The sequence below is a fragment of the Xyrauchen texanus genome, chromosome 8 (assembly GCF_025860055.1).
Source record: "Xyrauchen texanus isolate HMW12.3.18 chromosome 8, RBS_HiC_50CHRs, whole genome shotgun sequence".
In the NCBI taxonomy this organism is placed as follows: domain Eukaryota; kingdom Metazoa; phylum Chordata; class Actinopteri; order Cypriniformes; family Catostomidae; genus Xyrauchen; species Xyrauchen texanus.
The window spans coordinates 13,037,535-13,063,886 of record NC_068283.1 but is presented as its reverse complement, the minus strand read 5'-3'; the positions used below and the strand labels follow the sequence as shown (position 1 = coordinate 13,063,886).

The 26,352-nt window shown below is 41.1% G+C and overlaps 1 protein-coding gene across 1 annotated transcript in view; it reads right to left on the bottom strand.

Annotated features, from left to right (window-relative positions):
* The window catches only part of LOC127648398 (collagen alpha-1(XI) chain-like), an 80,756-nt gene that overhangs the window by 15,303 nt on the left and 39,101 nt on the right, over nucleotides 1-26,352 (bottom strand). Inside the window, exons 15-48 of the mRNA XM_052133063.1 lie at nucleotides 22,923-22,979; nucleotides 22,758-22,811; nucleotides 22,590-22,643; nucleotides 20,216-20,269; nucleotides 19,306-19,359; nucleotides 19,073-19,126; nucleotides 18,122-18,166; nucleotides 17,055-17,108; nucleotides 16,881-16,925; nucleotides 15,736-15,789; nucleotides 15,550-15,594; nucleotides 15,127-15,180; nucleotides 13,118-13,162; nucleotides 12,290-12,343; nucleotides 11,291-11,335; nucleotides 11,018-11,071; nucleotides 9,092-9,199; nucleotides 8,295-8,348; nucleotides 7,991-8,044; nucleotides 7,815-7,859; nucleotides 6,731-6,784; nucleotides 6,125-6,169; nucleotides 5,956-6,009; nucleotides 5,789-5,842; nucleotides 5,347-5,400; nucleotides 5,124-5,231; nucleotides 4,808-4,897; nucleotides 4,538-4,591; nucleotides 2,411-2,518; nucleotides 2,209-2,316; nucleotides 2,061-2,122; nucleotides 1,935-1,989; nucleotides 1,742-1,849; nucleotides 1,351-1,404 (exon numbers count right to left, since the gene is read on the bottom strand). Coding sequence (XP_051989023.1) covers nucleotides 1,351-1,404; nucleotides 1,742-1,849; nucleotides 1,935-1,989; nucleotides 2,061-2,122; nucleotides 2,209-2,316; nucleotides 2,411-2,518; nucleotides 4,538-4,591; nucleotides 4,808-4,897; nucleotides 5,124-5,231; nucleotides 5,347-5,400; nucleotides 5,789-5,842; nucleotides 5,956-6,009; nucleotides 6,125-6,169; nucleotides 6,731-6,784; nucleotides 7,815-7,859; nucleotides 7,991-8,044; nucleotides 8,295-8,348; nucleotides 9,092-9,199; nucleotides 11,018-11,071; nucleotides 11,291-11,335; nucleotides 12,290-12,343; nucleotides 13,118-13,162; nucleotides 15,127-15,180; nucleotides 15,550-15,594; nucleotides 15,736-15,789; nucleotides 16,881-16,925; nucleotides 17,055-17,108; nucleotides 18,122-18,166; nucleotides 19,073-19,126; nucleotides 19,306-19,359; nucleotides 20,216-20,269; nucleotides 22,590-22,643; nucleotides 22,758-22,811; nucleotides 22,923-22,979 — 2,091 coding nt within the window. The remainder of the gene's footprint in view (nucleotides 1-1,350; nucleotides 1,405-1,741; nucleotides 1,850-1,934; nucleotides 1,990-2,060; nucleotides 2,123-2,208; nucleotides 2,317-2,410; nucleotides 2,519-4,537; nucleotides 4,592-4,807; nucleotides 4,898-5,123; nucleotides 5,232-5,346; nucleotides 5,401-5,788; nucleotides 5,843-5,955; nucleotides 6,010-6,124; nucleotides 6,170-6,730; nucleotides 6,785-7,814; nucleotides 7,860-7,990; nucleotides 8,045-8,294; nucleotides 8,349-9,091; nucleotides 9,200-11,017; nucleotides 11,072-11,290; nucleotides 11,336-12,289; nucleotides 12,344-13,117; nucleotides 13,163-15,126; nucleotides 15,181-15,549; nucleotides 15,595-15,735; nucleotides 15,790-16,880; nucleotides 16,926-17,054; nucleotides 17,109-18,121; nucleotides 18,167-19,072; nucleotides 19,127-19,305; nucleotides 19,360-20,215; nucleotides 20,270-22,589; nucleotides 22,644-22,757; nucleotides 22,812-22,922; nucleotides 22,980-26,352) is intronic.

Below are 26,352 nucleotides of genomic sequence, written 5' to 3'. Positions count from 1 at the left end.
GTGACTTTGCAAGAAACGGCCAATTACTGAAATGTTAATGTACATGATTGACAGTTTGTGAAATGTAAGTATCGCTCTTGAGTGTTTAGTTTCAGCTTTCATAATCAGATATTTTGTTTTGATCTTAGGTAATTATTTTCATTAAGAAATTTCACTGTTGGTTCTGTGTGTGATTTAAAGAATGTTTAGTTCAAATTGTTTAATTATCGTCACAATGCTACTTGAATAAGGTGTGTTAGAGGCCGACATGAAAACTTTGTGTTGGGAAACACTGCACTAAAATCCATCACAGAAGCTTAGCACACACAGGTGTAGGAAAAACTGGAAATTCGCTGGCTATGCATTAGGACCTGTACTGTAAATCCCATGATCCATGGCATTCACACAAGGATGAGACGCTCCATGCAAGGTCCTGTGCCTTTGTTTTTGCTCAATTTTGATGCACTTCATCTAATCTTGCTAGTGTGTGGAACCGTTGAGAATCATGTTTTGCATTCCTTCATGGTTGACGGAGCTGTGAGAAGACTCACAAAGGAGCGTGCTCATTAGACAGCTCAGGCTCACAGTAATCTGATTAGCAGCTGTCATGCTGCCTTCCATTTCAGAATCAGCACCACGCTCTCTCACTCCTGTCACTCTCTACTCACACAGACAGTCACTTCACATAACTGATGCCCCGGTATTACACAACCTCTCCAATATTCTTCCTCATCCTAATGTATTACAGTTATCTCTGCTGACCCTCCTTCTACACACATACTCTGAGTCCTTGAAAGAAATGCGGTGCACCTTTTGAATGTTGGACTGAATTAGTGTTCTGTGCGAGTGAATGACTTTGTGATACAGACCTAGATTAATACTACCCTGCTTGCCCATGCAAAACTCACCATAATGCTAAGGTGTTTGGGGGGTCGCCAGGGCATTGTTATGTGGTTGCTAGGGTACTCTGAGTGGTTACTAAGTGGTTGCTAACTAGTCCCAGTAAAAAAAACACTTCCAACTCATGAGAGATCTATGAATATCCCTTGATATGGCACCTTCAGTGTAAGTACATTTGAATTTTTCAGTTTTATTTTGCACCAGGCAAAAATAGAAAGTCTGACTGCATAAAAAAAGAACTTGCACACCTTTACTTAACAAGCTGCACGATTAGAGGTATCATTCAGGTGCACGCTGAAATTGTATTAATTCTTACTAGGGTTACGGGATAGTTTTAAATCCTTAAGCCTGCATATTAGCATTAGTAATAGTGATGTTTGAATCAGCAAACATTGCACATATTTTGCTACATCTATGGTTAGCATGGAGACAAGGAGACAAACAGCATTGCTGTTGATATGACAATCTTACCATAAATCCAACATGGCCACTCTCCCCCTTCTCTCCAGGAGGTCCTGGCATTCCCTGAAAATACCCGTTTAAATTTAGATACGGTTACAGAATTAGAGTGGATTTACCCCTCCACTGAACTGCAAAAACTATGCAACATCTGGACGAAGATGAACTGAGATTTTACAAACATGGTGTATTCATGCATGCAGTACATAGAATATTTGGATCAGACAGAATGCTCACTATGACATGGCAACTTAGCGTTTAGAATTGCAGTCTAGTTATAAAATGGCTAGTATATCAAACAACCCTCTGTTATTCATTATTGTCTCATTCTTTGACCCTTAATGTTAAAGCCACAATATGGGAAGATAGTCTAAAAAGGCACATATGTGGTGTGTCTGTGTACCTGCAACCCTGTTGGTCCTGTCGCCCCCTTAAAACCTTGTGCTCCTTCATCTCCTTTCGGCCCAAACATTCCCTGCTGTCCCCGGGGCCCAGGCTCTCCATCCAGACCCTGAAAGAGACATAAGTGACAGACTGTAAACACATAAACATTACACACACACAATTCCAAGCAACTTTGTTCGCACAGGCCATACCAGTAATCCTGGCTGTCCGGCTGGTCCTTGGCTCCCGGGTGGCCCTGAGCGGCCCCTGCGAGATAAGACACAGAGAGAGATGTTGTTATAGACGTCTAATGAAAGTTCATGAAAAGATGTGAAGACATACTCACCGCCTCTCCCTTGCCTCCTTTGCTGCCTTTCTGCCCTGGTCCTCCTGTCTCACCCTTAAAAATATTCACACCCATAAATAACACTTAACATGAGCATGTGCACTGTATCAGAACTGCTGATAAAGAAGCCGAGAGTGTACCTTATCTCCATCCTCTCCAGGTGGACCAGGTGACCCTGCAGGCCCAGGTAATCCCACAGGCCCTTGTACTCCATCTTGCCCGGCAGGGCCAATAGGACCTTTATCACCCTGAAGAGGAACACAGGTAATTGGTAATTACTCCAGAAGCCAGCACAGCAGTACAGCTTCTCAATTCAGAGTACAATATTTTATCAACTCTCACCGGCTCGCCCTTCTCTCCCACTGGGCCAGCAGGGCCGACGGCTCCTGCACGACCAGGCTGACCAATGGCACCTGCAAGTCCAGAAGGCCCTCTCTCTCCTGTGGCACCCTGTGCAGATGGACAAATGTAATATTTTAGTTAGGTGAGCTATATTGTTTGAGTCCAATTTGCCTCATTTGTGGATAATAAATAGGTGGAGACAGTGGCAGGTGTAAGGCGATGAAAAATCTCTTACAGTTGTACAGCGGAGGCCTGTAATTCTTATTTTTTTTTTAAAATCAGTTACTCATCAATATATAAATATTTTAATTATTTATTTTTTATGTAAACACTTCTATTCGAAGTTCTATTCGTTAACATTAGTTAATGCATTGCATATCACAAACTAACAATGATTAATGATTTTTGCTGAATTTAATAATCTTAATGTTAATTTATTAAAACAATATTGTTCATTGTTGTTCATGTAAGTTTACATTGCAATAACTAATTTGAACTTATACAACTTTTGGTGGATTTCAATACTGTTCAAATTATCTATAACACACACACACACACACACACCGATAACCACAACATTAAAACCACCTGCCTAATAGTGTTTAGGTCCCCCTTGAGCCGCCAAAACAGCTCTGACCTGTCGAGGCATGGACTCCACAAGACCTCTGAAGGTGTCCTGTGGTATCTGGCACCAAGAATTTAGCAGCAGATCCTTTAAGTCCTGTAAGTTGTAAGGCTGGGCCTCCATGGATTGGACTTGTTGGTCCAGCACATCCCATAGATGCTCAAGCAGATTGAGATCTGGGGAATTTGGAGGCCAAGTCAACACCTTGAACTCTTTGTCATGTTCCTCAAACCATTCCTGAACTATTTTTGTGGTGTGGCAGGGTGCATTATCCTGTTGAAAGAGACCACTGCCATCAGGGAATACCATTGCCATGAAGGGGTGTACATGGTCTGCAAAAATCTTTAGGTAGTTGGTACATGTCAAAGTAACATCCACATGAATGGCAGGACCCAAGGTTTCCCAGCAAGACATTGCCCAGAGCATCACACTGCCTCTGCCGGCCTGCCTTCTTCCCATGGTGCATCCTGCTGCCATCTCTTTCCCAGGTAAACGACGCACACGCACCCGGCCATCCACATGATCTAATGGTCAAACATGATTCATCAGACCAGGCCACATTCTTCCATTGCTCCATGGTCCAGTTCTGATGCTCACATGCCCATTGTAGGCAATTTCGGCAGAGAAAAGGGGTCAGCATGAGCATACGCAGCAAGCTGTGATGCACTGCGAGGTCAGACACCTTTCAGTTTTTCAGCAATTTGTGCTAGAGTAGCTCTTCTGTGGGATCGGACCAGACAAGCTAGCCTTCGCTCCCCACGCACATTAATGAGCCTTGGGCACACATGACCCTGTCGCCGGTTCACTGGTTGTCCTTCCTTGGAACACTTTTGATAGGTACTAACCACTGCATACCAGGAACACCCCAAAAGACCTGCCGTTTTGGAGATGCTCTGACCCAGTAGTCTAGCCATCACAATTTGGCCCTTGTCAAAGTTGCTCAGATCCTTACGCTTCCCATTTTTCCTGCTTCCAATACATGAAATTCAAGAACTGACTGTTCAATATATCCCACCCCTTGACATGTGCCATTGTAACAAGATAATACATGTTATTCACTTCACCTGTCAGTGGTTTGAATGTTGTGGCTGATCTGAGCATATATATATATATATATATATATATATATGTATATAATATGTATATAAGTATATATACTGTATATGGTCAATTTATTCATTCACATTCTTAATTATTTTTTAATAATAACTTTATCAGTGTGTATGTGTGGGTGGGTGTTAAACTTACTGTTAGCATGTTCGGTGTGTGAATGAAATAATAATATTGGGCCTTATGAAACATGAGCAGAATGAATTTGTGCGTAAATCTTTCATGAGACCATTCTTTACGCACCAACAATTTACATAGAAACAATTAACACACATTTTTTCTGCTCGTGTTTCAACAAAAAATGCCTATTGTCCATTTAACATTTTTAAATAAAACAATGTGATTTACAAATGTGCTGTCTTTAATGAAATATTATTGGAAAAAGTGCTTACAATTGGTCCTGCAACTCCAAGGGGGCCCTCTCCACCCTTCAGACCAGCAGCCCCCTATTAAACCACAAGAATTCAAAAGGGGCATGAGAACACATGGATGTCAAAACTTTACAGCAACCGGCATCTACCTGTTTTGACAAAGTTTACTTTAATACTGAAACAGTTAGCTACTGTATGTAAAGACAGCAGTCATCACAGTGGGGAAAATAAGAACATAATTCTCTCGGAATACTGAGTCAGATGTGCTGAAGTGAAGTGAGGTGAAGTTACCGGAGTGCCAGGCAAGCCTCTTTCTCCTCTGAATCCACGATGACCAACAGGGCCACTCTTGCCAGCCAGCCCAGCAGGGCCTGAATCTCCCTGGATATGAGAGAACAAAGAAAGATGGATCTCTCTTTCCACAACTCACTCACTCATTAGGAGTCATCCATCACCCTTTATAGGCACTGAGCCATGCTGGGCGCTCTATTCATATTGAATGAGCGGAAACATATGGAGCGTAATGAGCAGTGTAACTAAATGAATGCGTTTGGTGTGTTTCTCGATGATAAAGTTTATGATGGTGATTCTACTGCTGATATCCAACCTTGGTTCCCTCTTTGCCCGCAATGCCTGGCAGACCTTGCTCTCCAGGGGATCCTGGGGCACCTGGATGTCCACGGTCACCAATGGGACCAGTCTCCCCAGTTTTTCCCTGAGATGGGAGATCAGATCAAACACTTGTATACATTTTGCATTGTTTCATGGAATTGAACAAATGCTGTGAAGCAGGAAGGCATTGCTCGTTCAAGCCTTTATGATTGACTCACCTGTGGTCCAACCACTCCAGCAGGCCCAGGGGGACCAGTCTTTCCTTGAAATCCCTACATGAGAATGTATGAAAATGAGTGCCCAACTAAAACTAAATGATCCAGTAGCTTCCAGGGTTGTTCAATTGCCTTTAGCTGCTTACAAAACAATGCTAATGCATATGATTACTACTAAATGCATCTAGTAATGGCAATTCTAGAAGCTCGTTCACAATGGTTCACATGTTCACGCAAGATCTTGCATTGGTTGGCATAAAAGCAGATGCCAGTTTTCAAGTGAACACGCAATCCACATAGGTCAAGATTTTAGCTGACAAATCACGTACATTTTATGTTGTTTCTTACCAAAACCTGTGCATTATAATGCACTGGCCACGGGGACCACTTCTATGGTACTTTTTAGTGATATTTTAAGCTTTAAAGTGAATTCTTCTCAACTAACCGGCTCCCCCCGCTGGCCTGGATGACCTGGCAACCCATCCTTTCCAGCAAGGCCCTGAGAAGAAAGAACAAAAAATATATATAATAAGACATTTTTCTTATTTCTCAGTCTCACAAAGAGACAGTTTGAAGAGACCAATTTTTTTTTGGGAATTACAAGTCATGTACATTGGGTCCCTTTGGTCCGGGCTCTCCGTTTCGTCCCAGTGGCCCTTGGGGGCCCTGAAAGGCAAGAAAGATTCACTTTCTCCAACAATTGAATTGCAATGTGAAATCTTACATTAGTCTGCTAGATTGGCCGTGTAATATGAGAGGAATTGTAATAGATAACACATACTCGGTCTCCTGTGGCACCTTGAGGGCCGTCATGACCAGCAGAGCCCTGAACGAAATACAGATGTCAGATGGATATTAAACACATTTTAAACACCTTCCTAATCTCAGTGATCCTATAGCCAAGACGTTTTGACCACATTACTAATAAATCAGTAGGAAATGATATTGCTCAGAGGTTACTCTTTCAGATATCAGGAGAATGTTTAATTGAAGTATCAACTTTTCTCAGATGCATCTTCTAAAATTCCTTAGGAGATTAAAAATGGACACAAATAAGACAATTGGTGGCATATAGTAAGAGTATAGTGCTTTAAAATGAATATGGATTACATACAGTAGCTCAGATAATTTGGTCTGTTTCAGTTCATATTGATATCTCTGACTTTTAATAGCAGATGTTGACATCTTTGACATTGTTCAGATCCCTAGGGTCATTTTCTGCAAAATATCTGCAAAACCATATACTTCAGCAGACATCTCCATTTGCTCTCAATTTAATCACACTACTGTTCAGACGGGACAATAAAGCTATCCAAGAGATTTTCTTTCTAACTGGAATGGCAAGAACACATTAAGAGGTACACTTTAAAAGGACAGATTGTCTCACCTTGGCTCCAGGCTTCCCTGTCGGCCCTCGTCCTCCTCTTCCTCCACGTGAACCCTGCAGGTAGAACAACAGGACCCTCATTCTTACTATTTGCAGCACAATTGTGCAAGATATGTATAAGAAAAATTATTGTTCATTAATTATTTTTGGCTGTCCCCCATTAATCATTTATGCATGCTTTAAAACAAATTAGGCTCACATCTCACTAGAATGTTTAAAGGAATAATTTACCCAAATATGTAAATATTTCCAGAGTTTACTCAGCCTCATGTTGTACCAAAGTCATTTGATTTTCTTTCTCCTATGAAATACATAAGGAGAGGTTAAAGGCAGAGTTCACCCAAAAATGAAAATTCTCTCATCATTTACTCACCCTCAGGCCATCCCAGATGTGCATGACTTTCTTTCTTCTGCTGAACACCAATGAATATATTTAGAAGAATATTTCAGCTCTGTGGGTCCTTACAACACAAGTGAAAGTGACCAGAAATTTGAATCTGCAAAAAGCACATTAAGGCAGCTTCCATACAACTCCAGTGTTTGAATCCACACTTTCAAAAGTGCTATGATAGGTGTGGGTGAGAAACAGCAAAATATTTAAGTCCTTTTTCCCCATAAATGTCCACTTTCACTTTCACATTCCTCCTCTTTTGTTTTTTGGCTATTAGAAGTCTTCATGCATATCGGGCTAGTCAAAGGTGGAGATTTATGATTATTTGTATCTCATAAAAATGTATATGTTTCTCACTCACACTGATCATATTACTTCTAAATCCTGCATTTACTCACTGGAGTCATATAAATTATTTTCATTCTGACTTTTTGAGATTCAAAGTTCTCGTCATCATTCACGTGGATTGTATGGACCTTCAGAGCTGAGATATTTTTCTAATTATCTTCATTTGTGTTCTGCTGAAGAAAGAAAGTCAAACACATCTGGGTTGGCATGCATGTGAGTAAAAGATGAGAGAGATTTTTGGGTGAACTAACCCTTTAAACAAATTGTTAGACTCTTGTCATCATTCACTTGGAACAACATGGGGATGAGTAAGTGATGCTAGAATTTACTTTCTTGAACACCTACATTTGGACCACGTTCACCATCTGGACCATGTTGTCCAGCAGGCCCCTGCAAAGAAAGAATACAAAACTTGAGCATGCACACACACACACACACACACACACACACACACAAACACACACTCATGCAGCAGGGTGTGTTTAATCCCTCAGACAGTCTATTGGGCACAGGCCTCTCACCCTCTTCCCTTTCTCTCCTGCCACCCCAGCTGTTCCAGAAAAGCCCACCGATCCCTGTGTAGAGACACGAATGTTAATCAATTACCACATAGCATTCATTAATCAACCTCTACATTTAATTAACCACAAATTAACCTCTGAAGTTCCATTATCATAAATAAGCCAAATATTAATTGTAGCCTCAGATATTAATAAAACAGCCGCTAAATGGTCATTAATCATCCTCAGATAAAATTTTATTTTCAAATATTAATGCTCCATGATTGAGACCCACAGATCTCAGATGTTTTTATTAAGCTCTTACCTTGGAGCCTTGCCTGCCTGGATATCCAGGCAATCCTGGAACACCAAGTTTGCCCTGAAAATGAAGGTGAGGTGACATTAATAGAATAGTTCACCCAAAAATGTTAATTCTCACATCATTTACTCACTCTTATGCCATCCCAGATTCTTTCTTCTGCAGCAGACAAACAAAGATTTTAAGAAAAATATTTCAGCTCTGTAGCTCCAAAATTCACATAAAGGAACCTTAAAAGTAATCCATATGAATCCAGTGTTTAAATCCATATCTTCAGAAGCAATATAACAGGTGTGCATGAGAAACAGAACAATATTTGTCATATTTTACTCTGAACCTTCACTTTAACTTTCACTTTTACATGTGAAAGTGAAACTAAACAGACACCACTTGTGACTTTTAGATGTAATAGTGAAAGTGAAAGAGGAGATTTAGAGTAAAAAAAGGACTTACATTTGTATCTGTTTCTCACCCACACCTATTATATCACTTCTTTAGATATGGATTTAAACACTGGAGTCTTAAGGATTACTTCTATATTTCCTTTATGTAATTTTTGGAACTACAAAGGTCTGATCACCATTCACTTGCATTGTATGGATCAACAGAACTGAGATATTGTTCTAAAATTCTTTGTTTGTGTTCAGCAGAAGAAAGTAAGTCTTACACATCTGGTATGGCATTAGGGTGAGAAAATTATGAGAGAATTTAAATTTTTGGGTGAACTATCCCTTTAAGGTAAGCAAAAATGATGGAAATACAAAGAAAACCTAGTGAACTTTTGGTACAGAAACAGCAATTACCTTTTCCCCAGCAATGCCAGCAGGTCCATGCTCTCCCAAGGGGCCTGACTGACCCTTCGGGCCCTCTGGGCCATCTTCACCATTATTTCCAAGAGCCCCGCTATTGCCCTGAGCACATACACACAAAGACAATCTTACTATTAAATCTATACTGCATCGTGGAGATGAGGACGTGGTCGAGCGCCTGTCTGGGGAGAGTAAAAGTGGTAAGGACATCCACCTGAGATGAAGTGTGACTAATTACCATCTCTATGTTCACAGTGAGAGTCGGGAGAGATAAAAGGATGGCCAGTTCACAGAGAGAGGAGAGAGACAGGCAGACCAAAGTCTTTGTGTCTGTTCCCTGAGGGAGAGTCTTGTGTTGTGTGAAGCAGAAAAGTAGACTGTTTATTTGAGTGATGCTGAAAAGCCATCTTATGTTTTGAGTGAAGCTGTACAGCAATTGCTGGATATTTGTGAATAAAACGGGCTCATGTGAACTGTGTAAACCAGTTCCCGCTTCCTCCTTTACCTGCCCAACTTGAACCTTTGTTACAGGCATCTATAAAACTAGGTTTTTAAAGTTTCTAAAGAAAAAGTAAATTGCGCATGCCCATGCCACAATGATAAGGTGTTGTTGGTGTTTCTAGGGTGTTTTCTGTGTGGTTGACAGTTGCTATGCAGTTGCTAGTTTTGTAAGAATGTTCTGGGTGTTGCTAGGGTGTAACTATTCAGTACCTAGGTGGTTAATAGCGGTTTACATTTACATTTACATTTATTCATTTGGCAGACGCTTTTATCCAAAGCGACTTACAAAAGAGGAGGAACATCAGCGAATCATCTTAGGGAGACAGTGGTACAAAGTGCCATATTACAATGTTTCACTATCATCATAATAGTATACAAAACAGATTTAAGTGCAACAAGAAATGTACATTTTTTTTTTAGTGACCGGTTAAGTGCTTTTGGAAAAGATGTGTTTTTAGCCGTTGTTTGAAGATAGAGAGTGAGTTAGCTTCCCGGATTGAGTTGGGAAGGTCATTCCACCACCGTGGTATGATGAAACTGAAAGTCCAGGAAAGTGTTTTGGTGCCTCTTTGATTTGGTACGACAAGGCGACGTTCCTTAGCCGACCGCAGGCTTCTGGTGGGAACGTAGCTCTGCATCAATGTTTTTAGGTATGCTGGAGCAGACCCAGTGACTGTTTTATATGCCAGCATTAGGGCCTTGAATTTAATACGTGCATGAACCGGCAGCCAGTGGAGAGAGACAAAGAGTGGTGTAACATGTGCTCTCTTAGGTTCATTAAAGACCAGACGTGCTTCTGCATTCTGGATCATTTGGAAAGGTCTAATAGCACATGCAGGAAGGCCTGCAATGAGAGCGTTACAGTAGTCCAGTCTAGTTATGACAAGGGACTGAACGAGCAGTTGTGTGGCATGTACAGAGAGGAAGGGTCTTATCTTCCTGATATTGTAGAGTGTAAATCTAAAAGATCTTGCAGTTTTTGAAATGTGGTCTGTGAAATTTAGCTCATCATCAATGGTTACCCCTAGATTTCTGACCGTTTTGGAAGGCGAAACTGTTGTTGGACCCAGCTGCACGGTGATGTTGTGTTTACTTACTGCTTAAAATCAAAAGCCATAAAAGTATCTGTGATGTCCCTAAATATAGTTTGGGTTCCCTCATTCAATGGGTTTTATTGCCCCTTTTATAGTCTACCAGTCATAAATTGTAAATCTGAACACTTTGAACAATAATACCACTCTCCTCAACAAGCTGCACAAATTGAAGAATAATTTGTGCCAATAGCACACATGGTACATGTATGAAAGTTTAATAATCAGGGTAAGAGGTTTTGAAAAAGTAAGAGAAATACTAAAACTTTGCCTCAGCAAGCACCAGTAATAATAGGTTATTCAGGCTGGATGGGCCAATAAAACTCACTCTGTCTCCTTTGATGCCCATGTCACCCTTGCCACCTGGAAAACCATCTTCACCCTGTTACAGACAAAGGAGATTCAATAAGACAGAAAAACACTCTCTTTCCAATTGCTTCACACAGATGTGAAGCAGTCTATATCTGCTAACATAAATACACTCTAGAAACGTTATAGAAAATCATGTATTTTGTGATGCCACTATCCTTCACACTGACAAGTGAATGTGTTGACTTCTCAATTCCTTGGAAGAAAACAGGGGGATCATATTTATTCTCACCTTTTCGCCTTTGCTACCTTGCAGTCCCCTCACCCCATCTGCACCCTGTTAGAAAATAACAAAATGTATTTGGTTATCTGTAATGTAATATGTCAAGCCAATCAGCTTGCATAGTGTAAGCTGATAGGTCCTTTGACATGTAACCAGGTAGCAAATCAAGTGTACTCTCTCTTTGCCTAACAATTAAATTTGCTCCTTTTGCAGGTAAGCCGGTTTCATTGTAGCACGCTTCAAAAGTTGTCTCTGAAACCCACCTCCACCCCAGCTCCAATGGTCTAGATCTGCTACAGGGGGATTTAAATTATTTCTAATTGGGTAGCAGTATGTCCCACATGCTTGATGCAGCATGTGTTGTGTTTTTCTAATTGTGCAGCAGCAGCAGAATTTCCATATGCTTTACTCAGAATGTAGGTGTATGTTCTAGCAGTAGCAAGTCTTGCTCTGCAGCAGCAGCAGCATAGCAGATCTAGTTCGCAAATACCAATATCCTATCAATATGTCAAACCCATTTTCTTTCCGCATTTTATTGCACATGCAGCTTTGCAGCTAATCAAATTCTCTTTCATATGCATTTTTGGGTAGCCCCACTAATTTTAGTTTGTTCGTTAATTTTCAATCGATTTATTCAGATGGCTATTAGATGATAATAATCTGGATGACACCATCATAGTAAATTTATGAGCTTGTAGGTTTGCCAAGTTCAAAACCAAAAAGTAATTTTTATACTCTTGACCACTTGCTGTAACGCACCACACACCTCTACACAAACAAGCCCAGACAGGATTTGTTTTCTTTCTTATTGCTGTTTCTACTGTCCATCATGAGATATTTGCCCTGTCATGTTATTTTCCAGGGAGAATTAAAGTGATTTACCTGAGCCAGTCTGCTGCCATTTACTCATAATCGGACTGTCAATCCAAAAGTCTGCTGCATCACACCAAATGTCTTTGAGTGTCTTAAGAGCTAACCAGACAGTCTGTGATCTTAAATCACTCTCACCTTCACTCCACGAGGCCCGGGATATCCAACCGGCCCCTGTGCTCCCGATAAACCCTGAATAAAAGGGAAAAAAAGGCATTAAGTGTGTTTACATCCGACAATTCACTGAATCAGCAGAAAAATCTGCTCATTCTAAAAATAGACACAAAAAAAAAAAACGTGTGCACAAAATATTATATTATTGATTTTTTTATTGTATTTTTTTTGAAGGCATACTGTAAGCAATTACACATTGATTATGCTACCAAAATGCCAGTAAAGGTGTTTACATGCTAAGTGAAATCTGGTTAATGGACAAAAATCTACTAAATCATTTATGACTTTTCCCTCTCCTTACATGACCTTACACAGTGTCAGATTACTATGCAAAACTGGAGTAAGATCATGCATGTGAATGCACTCAATGTCAAAAGCATTGCACTAACAATGCTCTGCCATTTGTCTACAATTGAGCTTTTATGGTCCATGTGTGCAGACGACAATCCGTTTTCATGAATGCTTAGTGATAATCACGTAACATGTGCATTTGGGGGGAATATTAAACAATGACCACACAATGCCGATGGTTTGCTTCAAGTAGGCAATTACAGCGATAGCTTGCATGCATAAAAGATTGCCGTTATGCTTTGTGAACAGTGATAGTTCAGCTACTGCAGCTGGAGCGGCTGTAACAAAAGGCTGTAGAGAGAGGGGACTGCGAACAGGGCGCTGCTTTTCTGTGCCCTGTCGCATTTAGACACTTGGCACTCTGTATTTCCTCTTCAAATTTTCACAGCTTATTCAGGTCAGTGGAGCAGCCGTGCGCATGTGTGAGTGATTGTAACCCACCTGGTGTCCCTTCTCCCCAGGGGGTCCCTCTCTTCCAGGATGGCCCTGTGATTTGAACATAATAAGCAGGTGTTAGCATGACAGCAGGCTGATTAGGAGATATCCTGTTTCTGTGAGAGAGCTAATGAGCCAGCATGAAAGGCCAGGTATAGTCTAAGGACTCAGCAACATTGCTTTTTCAGCTAACTGTGCATGAGCTCGACAGAAAATTATGCTGTAAAACATTATTGGGGATGTTTGTGGTTTAGCATGAGTCACGAATGCAATTTGGTCAATATGTCAGTGTTCACATGCTCCATAGTGCACCCTGCTGGATGGTAGATGTATTAAGAATGCAATATAAAGTGAATGGGTGCCAACTTTTTGAAGCTCCAAAAAGTACATAAAAATATCGTAAAAATAATATATTATATAGAATAATGATTCAAGATGTCTAATTACTGTCTTCTGAAGCAAAACCCAAGGTGTTTCTAGGAAATGGATAAATGTTTAAAACTTAATATTTAAAAATGCTTGCTTCCGGCCAGCTCGTTGAGGAGGGTGGATTTCAGACTGCCTCTCGCGTGACGTAAGCATGAAAACCTCCTCTGCATAGAGATTCATTCGTAGATCCCTTATTACCAGCTGTTTCTATGGACTGCGATACTGTTTCGACACAAAAGTAGTTTATGCAGCAGTATGAGTAAGGAGCTCGGTCTGAGGCATGTCCACCACTCACTCACATGCATTCAAACCGATTCAAATAGCTCTCCTTGTTGACCGCTCCAAGATGTCACCACAGTTGACAGATCCAAACCAGCTGAATGAGGCATCTACGTATGACTATCTATGCTCCTCTGTTGTAAGCAACACTGCTCTTCCAAATTAATTTGTATTTCACATGTCAGACCTCGCGTGAACTTGCCAATGCTAAAAAAGCTTTAAATATTTATCTATATCGTACACACACCGAGCATTTCCGTTCAGAAGACTTTAATTAATCCACTGGAGTCTTATGGATTACTTTTATGATGGCGATATGTACTTTTTGGAGATTCAAAAACTTGGCACCCATTCACTTGCATTTTATGGACCTACAGAGCTAAAATATTCTTCATTTGTTTTCTGAACAAGAAAGAAAGTCATACACATCTGGGATGGCATTAAAATCCCACAAAAAGTGAAAAATCAAATGCCCCTGGAATTAAAAATGTAGGGGCAAAAAGAATGCACCTGTAGCAAGAAGGAGGGCGGGGCGGGGCCGGGCAGGGCCGGGCCATGATGATGAACGCCCGGTCCCTAATCAGGCTAATCAAGCCGACGAGAGGGATAAAGGCAGCCAGAGGTGGCAGTTCGGGAGAGAGAGAGCTATAGGCAGCTGCCGTGTATGCGTCTGTGTTGTATATCTTTTGCTTTAAGTTGATCATTAAATATAATTTATATTGTCAAGCCAGTCCTCCTCCTCTCCCTTGTGCTGTGAAGCTTTTTACAGCCCTGTAATGAATTGTTCTATTATTTCATTTAGAACTCATTTAGTTTTTAACATTCTATTCTAACCTAGTTTTACACATTATCATGCAATATATTCTCAATCAATTTGATTCAATGACACTATAATTCTTATAGGTTAATGCCCTTATAAACATAAAAGAAGAATGCCTTTGAAAATCTAATTGAGGGGCAATTATTGCCCCTATATGGAAAAGCTAATTTCTGACAGTACTGTGCAGTATACACTGAATACTGCCTAATTGTTGTTGTTTTTTAAATAGTATATGAAAATACTATCAATTATAAAACCACAAACTTTACACTAGCATGAAACATGTTCATCAAATGACCAAATTAGGTTTGTCACATGTCATTTTTAATAGAGCTGTTCAGCCATGACTTCAATTTGTAGGCGAACTCAGAAGGCTAATTCACCATGAGCTCCCTCGGGAATGTCCTATAGGTTTTTAGAATGGTGTTTGCTATAAGTGAAGTATGGTATTCTGAATAAAGCTATTGTTTTGGAGAACAATACTTACTGGAGGACCATCAATCCCGGGAAGTCCTTGCATTCCAGATTTCCCCTGAGGGCCCTGTTTGGGAACAGAAAACACACACATAAACACAAACACAGACACCAAAACCAAAGACACAAACCAAACCCTCCTTTAAACCCAGCATGCCCGCCTTGTTAACTGCAATAAATATCCATAATCTTTAACATGCTTAGGCACATTTGAGAGAAGATGTGTTTTATCAGTGTGTGTGTGTGTGTGTGTGTGTGTGTGTGTGTGTGTGTGTGTGTGAGTTTTACTATTGATTATCTGTCTAGTTTCTTATGGAGATCTGAATAAAAGCACAGAGCAGGACGCTTACTCAGCTACACTCAAGACTTTTTTCAAATGCTCATCTACTAAAGGGTCACATGTCAGTGCTTTAATACTTAAATAGAAATGGCTTACCTTCTCTCCTGGCAAGCCTATAGGCCCCTGCGGACCAGGGAAGCCCTTGAAATAAAAGAACAAACATTTTATAAAGGGTGTGTGATAAACGTCTGTTAGGTATAGAGAATGTGGTGGTGTACAGTACATTTGTTTTGCTGGTATGGCTTAATTAGGCAGTATTGGAGTGAAGAAGGATGAATCTACCTGCATGCCTGGGTTCCCCTGTTGACCCAGAGGGCCGGGTTCACCTGGCGGCCCCTATGAAATGGTGAAGAAAGAGAGTCATTGCTTTTGCTTAATGATAATCATTATTTTGCAAAGGTTTATTGTTGGGCAATTTAATTTCCTATGTACTAGGTACTGTATACCTGCAAAATAAGTAGTATTTTCTGGCAAGCTTAATAGCTATTTTTCATCAAGAGTACACAATATGCAACAAACTAAATTACCAAAGACAATCATTTCAGCTCAATGGAAGTCTAAAGGGCAACATTACCATTGATGTGCCCCATAGACTTCTACTGTAAGTGGATTTCTGTGAACAAATTGTTTGCCTTGATAGTTATGAGCTTACTAGAGAAGTCTATGGGGCAAGGTACCTATATACACTATATAGTCGATAAAGCTGAAGTTGCATTTAACACAGATTACTTCTTTAAATGAATATTCCGGGTTCAATTGAAGTTAAGCTATAATTTTTAACAGTTGTTTAATGTTTTTTTGACATTACAACATCATGGCAACAAAGTTGTAAAATTGGCTATAACTTTACACAGAAAAGGAACATTTCTCAGGGAAACCAGGACCCCATGGTCCAGCTGGCGAGCCCGGTCACAAGGTAATTCAGACCCTTTTGAAAAACAGGGTCTGAATTACTGGTAATTATTATGCCACAAATGCTCTCGATTGAGCTTAACTTGTATTAAACCTGATTTTTTATTTTAATTATGACCGATACAAATTAGCTTTCTTTTGATAATGTAATTGACATGCTCCCAACTTGTTAACTCCTGAGTTTTCCACTGGTAATTATGAAATTATGGTGCTGTTCATGTGCGCTCATCTCGTAAATACTATCATTCCGACATTAAATATCCGATTAAAATGGATGCAGACTTCATGTGCTTGAGTTAACTCTACAATTCTCAACAGTTTTGTTACCCTGTCTGCCAGTGCTACAGACGATCTATAGGTTATTTCTCAGTCATGCCATCATGTCAGATGCTATTAACCAATAACATCTGACATGCTGTTTTGAATGACCTCACATAATGAGAGTATATTTCTGGAGTATATTTGTCAGCAGACATTGTGTAACTTGTGGATGGAAAACCTCACAGTCGACCCACCAAGTTGCCTTTTGCCCCTTGAACACCATCCACTCCTCGTATTCCCTAGAAGCAAAACAAAAGGTCCTGCTTGACAATGTTCCCAACAGTTTAATTAATATCATGGCACCTCTTTGAATGTTGTGCATGCAAACTACCCATTATGTAAATGTGATTGATTGGTAATTGTTTTACCTGCTGCCCGGGTGGACCAGGTGGCCCTCTTGGCCCCACAAGTCCTCTTGGCCCCTGTAAAGAAAAAACCCCACAAACTAATCATAAACTCCCATTAAGGTAATTAAGGTCAAGTGTGTTAATAATTGAATAACAGTACACTGGTGGTACATTACAGGTGTTAAGAGAGGTACGGACATTTGTTGGTGTTGGAATATGTATAAGGGTGTATTTGTTCATCTAATACACATGTATTAGTATGCCCTGACATATATAGGTCATCCATTTTCCTCTAGTACAGTTGTTGTCAACTGATTTTGCTTTAGGACCCACATTTTCAACTGGCAACCCAACCCAGTACTAAAATTGTCTAATTTGGCTAGCTTCTACCAAATGACAGATGAATTTGTCACAAAATACTGTAGACTGGATGCACAGTCTTTGGCAGCAACAACAAAAGATATGAAAGAGCTTTTATCCTACATTTCAAAAGATGGTAAGCCTATTAGTTAGTTACATAGCTGTATAATTTTTTGTTACCATTGTTTATTCCCTTCTACCCACAATTATATCAGAACCCATTTTTAGGTTACAGCCCACCAGTTGAGATCTACTGCTCTAGTATGTGTGTGTGTGTGTATGCATGGTTGCCATGTGTGTTTTGTTTTTGTAAGCCTAGGTCTTTGTACATCGGCCAAGCCACCTGTTCCAGAGCCACATCTGTGATCTCCAGGGAAGTGATTGATATGGAAATATAATCATGCAGGCCAGGATTTCATCTCTTTCCTTCACCAATCTCCCAGCTCATCTATCTCCATCTCCACATTTATCTCTCTCTTTCCTCTCAGCACTCTGTAATAATGCTCACTCTGTCCTAAGTCCCTCACTGCTCTGGGTGATCCATTTAAATAGCCGGTACCCCAATGGATCACAACTCACCTGCCGAGACTTAAATGGAGCTTGAGCTGCCGTTAATCAGGCTGTGCCATGGGGCTGCCCCTGGGGTATCAAAGACTTGTATGTGTGTATGTGTCTATATGTGTTTGTGTGTGTGTCTGTCTGTATGTGGGTTGGGTCATGTCACTCACAGGTTCTCCTGGTTGTCCTCTTGGTCCAACAGGTCCATCTGAACCCTGGAATAGAAAACATCAATTAGCATCTCAGATCTTGGACCAGTGGCACAGTATGCTCATTTAAATTGTGCAAAATAACGTTTCCAAGATTTACGTTGCAAAATAAGGCGGAAAAGCGTCATCATAGTCTGTGAAAAGGGTACAATTTTTCCAAAGTCCGATTCCATTTTTACTGAGAAATAAGCATTGCAGTCATTAAATATTTGCTTGATTATGTCTAAAGCTCACTTGAATTTGCTCTAGCACATTAGAGAAGACGTTATAGTGCTTTGCAAGTTGTTAGAAATTGTCAAATTCACTGACTAGACAGCAAGGCAGGTAGATTTCAGACACTGCGTTTCTCCATGAGTCGGGCTTAAGTCCGAGAGGTTTCAGAAGAGTTCTATATACCAAAATATTCCCATTCGCTCTCATTCTTGAAAGCTGTGATCAATGTGAATCACTGCTGCATAAATTTTTCAACTCTGCATAATTTGAACATCCCACTCAGTGTGCGGCTTGTCTCTTTCATGCGATTCGTGAGTACACACCTGGGGCAGTGCAGGGGATCTTTAAAGGGATTATTAGTAATCTGATAAAAGACTCATTTAGGGGGTTGCACCAAGCTCAGAACAACAAAGAAGAAGAAAAGGAGAATCCCCTGCTGAAAAGACCAACTTAGACTAGAGTGAATTTCCTTGATGTTAGCACTGGCTTAGAGCTGGCATAGCTTGTGGACCAGCAAAGCAATGCCAAAATATGGTGGTGATGCTGGTCGACCAGCATGGTCTCTATTTTTAAGCTGGTTGACCAAAATTGTCTTGCTGGTTAAGTTGGTCAAGAGGGCTAACAGGGACACCAGCATCCAAAACACAAGATTTGCTTGTCACTACTTATGCTGGTCTTTTTCAGCAGGGGCTGAATTACCTTGTGACCGGGCTCTCCAGCTGGACCATAGGTTCCCGGTTTTCCTCTGTCTCCCTGAGAAATGTTCAGAAGAGAATTGTGTATGAGATACAGCACACAATATAAAGTCTAAATTAGATCATAGGGCCTAATATAGTCAAAGCAGAGCATTTAGACACATCTAAAAGCTACTACAGACTGAGCAGTAAACAGATTGTGTGATTTGATTGAGCAATTCTGTGCTATCTACGCACTCTGTGTCCTTTGTTCCCCAGAAGACCAGGTAGTCCATCAAAGCCCCTGTCACCCTGCAAAAGAGACAGAGATCCAAGATCAACAAAACACCCTTTTCAAACACATGCTCCCCCTGCACACTTCACTAACTAAGCATAACTCAGGCCCTTCCTCAAAGTCATTTGCTTTGCTACAAACACACAGCACAAGCAGTGATTTGGGGCAGAGGTGTGTGTGGAATGTAGCAGGGTTTGACAGGCCGCCTCAGAGGAACCTTCCCATATGCTCCGAGTCTCAGCCCGCAACCAGTGCTGGGACTATGAGAGACACTAGAGGACCTCGCCATTCCTCATCTAACACAATTGTGCTAAATATATCTGCATGATTTATTTACTGACAGGTCCCGCAGCTGGACAGGACTGACAGCTCACTACTGTCAGTACACACGATACTACACAACCTGCAATAGCAAACAATTCTTTCAATGACTGAAACTGCTAGGTTCAAATTCAATGTGTTTCCATTTAAAGGGATAGTTCACCCAACATACCCTTCCTTCCTTCCATCCTTGAAATACAGCCTCAGTCACAGTTCATTTTCATTATATAGAGAAAAAGAAGGTGAGATTCTGCCAGAACTCCCTTTGTGCTTCACGGTAGAAAGAAAGTCATACATGTTTAGAATCACCTGAGTAAGTAAATAATGACAGAATTTAAATTTGATAGTGATTTTGATCCACTATTTTTTCATCCTCCAGGTGAAAACCGAAAGTCTGATTGCTTGCTATCACTCATATCCATAGCCCAAATGGTGCGGGATGAGTTACGTTTAATATTTAGGGTTTGGGATTTGTTCAGATCTCTTTCTTTAACTATGAGCAATAGTGATACTGGTGCTTGTCTTATTTATGGGACATATATAGTGACTCACCTTTCCTCCTGTCTCTCCAGGAGCCCCTCGACCTCCATCTGCCCCTGACCGGCCCTGCAAGTTTAAACAAAGAACACAACTCTGTCATCATATTATATGCACCGCTGTGCACTACTTGTGCAATATTCATGAACAGAAAACAACACAGCACATAGATACAGAACCTGTTTGTATATCAGCCAATTCATTTCACATTCATGACGATGTTCATTTATTTAAGATAAATGGACCACTTGACCTCTGATTACAATGCTGTCTTTATGATTGTCTTTACACAATACAAAAATAAGGCTGTAATGCTCAGTCTTATCATAAACCGCTGACTGTCGTCTCCAATACCTGGCTAAATGAGTAGTATTTTCTGGCAAGCTTTATCAATATTTTCATAAAAAGTAAACAAAATGTGCACAAACTAAATAATACAGTCAAAATTTTCAATGAAATGTGCTAGGTTAAATACAGCTTAAGCTCTATCGAAGCATTTTGACATGTCCAACACTTTGTAAAAACAAACAAAACAACCTGATGACAGTTATGCGCTTACTATGGAATTAAGGGCAACATAGTTCAATCAGAAAGGCTCGTAATGATTGGAATTCTTACGAATGAAGAGATATTTACTTCATTTGACATAAGCCCCGTACTACGGTTCGGCGCTCAGATATTTACTCAAATCGTCAGATCCTGCCAGAAGCCAATGACGACAGGGGAGAGGAGATGACACCTATGGCAAGACGGGACCTAAAGTGTTTGTGATTGGGTGCCGGGGGGTGTAAACAACAGAGGCATATGAGCGTTGAAAGACAGCTGTGCAGAGCTTATAAAGCTCAAGGTTGGACTGTGATTAGATGAGATGTCTGAATTGAATGAATGCGTAACGTTCCCAAGTCTAAGCTGCGAGAAATACACTTACACTTCTATTTATAGACATCATTATTTGTTCGTTTTTGCAAACAAATCTGTGGTAATCACCAGCATGCCACAGATGATTTTAAGCAGTATTTAACAAGGATATTTCCTTTAATTATGACCCAAACCAATACGTTTCCATTATGATTCTTTAGACTCGTGTCAACACTGTGTCCTAACCAGACATGACATGATAAATTGACACACAATATAAGGTATGTCTTCCATGTTACAGTAATAACATTTTTGTTCTAACTGGCTGCGGTTGCGACCAGTGGCAGGGACGCTACATTCTGTTATTCATGTTTTATATTTCTGCAGCAGCATCACGGGTCGCCCTACCCACTGCCAACTCTCATTGGTCCAAAATCCAGCTTCTAATTACAGTACATTAAACATCAAATATGTTCTGATAGGCTGTGATTGGGACGTGTCGTGCAGCATTTTCGCATTCAGTGTGGACAGACTGTCAGGACCCCGGTTTGGTCAGCCTAGTTGTGTTTGTGTCTGTGCCGTTGTTTGTCCGGAGTGCATGGCTGTCTTGTTTGTTTGCCCACGCGCTTCGGCGTGTGGTGTTTGTGTTCGCCATGTGCTTCTGCATGTGTGTTCTGTTGTGTGTGCCATGCGTTCAACTGTCAGTTGTCACCCCGCCCTCTTGTTACCCTGTTAGTTCATTATCTCTCTCATGTGTTACCCCTCATTAGCTTCCCTTTATATTCCCTTCATGTTTTTTACTCTGTGCCAGATCGTGTTTATGCGTCTTGTTATTCACGTCTTGCTTTTCATCTTACCGTTCCTGGTAGTCTAGTTGTCTAGTCAAGCCTTATTTTCTTCTGTTTTGATTTTGCTTTGGATTCCAAGTTATTTCTATTTTGCTTTACTTTATAATTTTGCTGTGTCTTAAGCCCTGCTTGTTATCCAGCCTTGTTTTGATTTTTTGTTTTATCCACTTTATTTACTCTTCCTTTTTCTAAACTTTTACTTGGCATAGTTAATAGGTTTTTAAGTTTAATTATTTTTGGTTTTGATTTATTTTATTTGATCACCTGTGGCTTGCCTTCAGATCAGTTTGGTCTTGTTTTCCTTTTTTTTCTCTCTCTCTCTCCAGTCTCCCCATCTCCCTGGCTGCTGGACAGTGCTTATCTTCCCGCCACCTCCAGCTTCCCCACTGCCATCTCCCTTCCCATTCTCCCCGACCCTCCTGCCACCACTGCAGGAGGTCATTGTCTGTGGACCTTATCCAGTCTAGCCCTCACCTCTGTTTGTTACCCCTTGAACTCCCATTTCCCCAATAAACTATGTATTCCACTGCAAACTGAACCCTGAAACAGACAGATCAGTTGTAGATGGAATCTCAAATCGCATTGTGTCTGGTTAGGATACCGTGTAAATCTGAAAAATTGGGGCTGAAAATATATTCAGCATTTCCCACTGGTTATAAAATATTTTTGATGTTCAGCCTTACCCTCTTCCCTGGTTTTCCATTAAGACCCGGTGGACCTGGCAACCCACGTGGTCCCTTAAAAGAGAGGAATAAGATGGTGATAGAGTTGGTGAGTCTACTACACATTGGCTAAGAGGGTTTCTAAAGGTTTCTGAATGTAAAGAGGAATTATAAAGGAAATGTGTTCACCAGAGGCCCACTATCTCCACTGGCCCCTTTCAGTCCACTGGGACCAGGAAGACCCTGGAACAAACATACAATGTTTACTGTTTAAAAGACATTAAACCCAAAAACATTCTGAATTTAACACAGGAAAAGGTAAAATTTTGAAATGAAATGAACATTTTTCCTTACCACTGGGCCCTGCCTCCCTGTGAGACCTAATGGACCTTGAGGGCCCTTCAGTGATAGCTAGAAGCAAAGTAAAAAAAGACAGACAAGAAACTTTCAGATTCCTCCTCATACTAAGTGTGTATTCATACTTAACTATTATCCCAAAAGTCCAAAACCTGACCAAGATGAGCATAAATTATAGACTGCCACTTTGTATGCATTACTAATATAGCATTGTTCAGTGTTAGACATTAACTACATTATTACTATTTCTGAAGTGTGAATGTGAAAATGTGAGTGGTGCTTGCTCATGCAAAACTTGCTGCCACAATTCTAGGGTGTTGTTGGCGATTGCCAGGTGGTATATAAGGTGTTCTAAGTGGTTGTTAGGGTGCTGCTATTTGGTTTACAATTTGTTCTTGTCCGGTTTGGTGGTTTCGTTAGCGACCCAGACTTCTCACGTTGTAATGTGTTAATCCATTTGTTTATGTGTTTAGGGTTCCTTTATGTGCTGAGCGTTAAAAAGGTAACTAGCCAACAGTGTATCGATACATCAGCGGTGCAACTTCACAAGCTGTACGTTAAGCAATGGCAGTGATGGTTAAACTTTTACTGTTGCCGTTTGCTGCCCTGGGATTCCTTACAATGAGCAGCGCTTTATCTACAAAGGAGGGGGATAAGCAGTGGCTCTCATACAGTAGAGACACACTGTTGTCACCATGCTCCATCTGGAATTACCATCACCACCATTATCTGACCTACCTGGAGAATTGTCCATTGCTCCCTGGAGGCAGCTTTGCAGAAGAGGCAGACATTTAGGTACTAGACAACGGCTCCGACAAGGGGTTAACAGCATGCCCCAAACCTCTATGATTCTGAGTAACATGAAATCTCTTTGGAAAAAGTTGGATGAGCTTCACATCGAGGGCATGTGTGTTGGTGCTGATGGAGACATGGTTACATTGAAATATACTGGACTCCCTATGAAAGCTAGATGAGTTTTTCCGTATTCGCGCTGATAGGAACGAGCTGTCAGGCAAAGGTAAGATCTTCATCAACAACAAGTGGTGCAGGCAATACAAGGTGAAGGAAATCATGTGCACCCCTGATGTTTAACTACTATGCTTGAAGTTAAGACCATTCTATTTACCTAGGGAATTTGGGACTATTATCCTTTGCTCCATTTATGTTCCTCCTGATGGAAATGCTGCAAGTGCAGCAGTACACATTAGTGACTGTGTTTATCAACAACCTTTACGCTGTCCTGAAGCCCCTGTTTTTATTCTAGGAGACTTTAATCACTGTAAACTTGCACTTTCCCTCCCTGGTTTTCACCAGTGTGTAAAATGTGACACAAGGCATAGTAGAATTCTCGACAAATGCTATGCTAATGTAGCCAGTGATTATGTTTAAAGGAGCCAAACCTCCTTTAGGCAACTCTGATCACAATACCATCCACCTTATTTCAACTAATAGAATGGCTCTACAGAGTAGCAAGGACAAGGACACTATTGAACTAAGCTTTTCTGACATGAACTTAAAATAAATTATGGGACACTGTAAAACTATAACAAATATGGTACGCCATTACATTCTGGTTTGGTAACCTGTCGAAACAAGCTAAATTTAAGATTTTTCATTCGGTCAAATCTGCTATGAAAATCATTGGTGTTAAAATCTACCCATCTCTCTAGTTGACTTAAGAACAGTGTCTACTTAGACAGGCACATAAGATAGTAGCTGATTCTATTCATATTCTCCACAATGAATTTCAGCTACTTCCATCGGGGAGAAGATTTGGGGTCCCCCAGTGCAGACTAAACAAGTATAAGCACTTGTTTCAGCCTATGGCTATTTAACATCTTGAACAAATAAAAGGTATACTAACTAGGTGTTGTGGTAGATGTGGGTGACAGAGAATGAATTGTACACAGTAGGGATATAAAATTACGTTACATGTGAATGTGATGTTTGTAAAAAAATTTTGTAATACAAGGGTCTAAGAAGAAATTCCCAGCAATGGGACAAATAAAGTATAATCAATAATCAATTCTGAGTGGTTGCCAGGGCATTGCTTTTTGGTTTTTGAGGTGTTTTAAGCGTATTTTATGTTTTTAAAGGTGCATTTTAGCATTCTGAAGCTTTCATGTGACTGAGCTGTTGAATTAGCCACGCCCCCTCACTCCAAAACCCCTCCCTCCAAAGATAATTTTGAGACCAAAACCGAGCAAAAGAGCAGCATTATTTGTTCCTGTGGCTGTCAAATTCAACAGTTGCATGTAGAGCGGAGGAGGGCGGAGCGGAGCCAGGCTGGAATGATGCACGCCCGGTCCCCAATCGGCCTGATGGGGCACGCGAGGGATAAAGGCAGCCGGTGATGACACCTCTTGAGAGAGCTGGCAGCTGCCCTGTATGTGTTTATGTGTATCTTTTTATTTAATTAAATGCAATTTATATTATTAAGCGGGTTCTCGCCGCCTCCTTTCCCTTTAACCCCCGTACACTGGTGCCGAAACCCGGGAAGGAGGAGGGATGCCCGTCTCAGAGTCCTCGACACTGCCGTCCACCCAGAGGAGCGCCGCTGCCATCCACTGGGTGACGGAGTAGCCCGACTGCCCTAATGCAGGGAATGGCCGCCATCTGCGGGGCGAGTGGGGACTGGACTCCCTGACCGCCTGGAGCGATGGAGCCGCTACCAGGGGTGGAGGAGTGCCCTGCCGTCCCCCAGAAACGTGGAGGGGTCGAGAGAACATCGCCGTCCACGAGAGGAGGAGGGAAGCGACTCCCCGAACGCCTGGAGCAGTAGGACCGCTGCCAGGGGTGGAGGAGTGTCCCCACGTGCTGCCAGAAAAGCGGAGGGGCGTTCTGTCCACTGGGGGTTGGAGGTTTGACTCCAGAGGAGGCGAGAACTGGCTTAACAATATAAATAATATTTAATTAAATAAAAATACACAAACAAACACATACAGGGCAGCTGCCTGTAATTCACTCTCTCTTGAGCTGTCGTCACTGGTCACCTTTATCCCTCGCGTGCCCCATCAGGCCGATTGGGGACCGGGCGTGCATCATTCCAGTCCGGCCCTGCCCTCCTCCACTCTACATTGCACAATAGCGCCCTCAACTGACAAAAATTATTAATCATAGCCTCAATGATCCACTTCAAATACAACACTAAGAGAACGAGCAAAATGACTGACAGGTGAAAAGTGTCATTGTCAGCGGTCTGTGGACACATTTTTGTTTGAGTATACAGCTGTCACAGAGACCGGTGAGATATCTCAGGACAATTATTTAATTAATATCTTTAAGGGAGTAAGAACATTTTTGGCATACTTTTCCATGATAAAATCATTTACAGCACCTTTAAGGTGTTCGGAGTGGTTGCCAGGGTGTTGCTTTTTGGTTTCTTATGTGTTCTGAGTGTTTTTTACTGTAATCTTAAGGTGTTCGG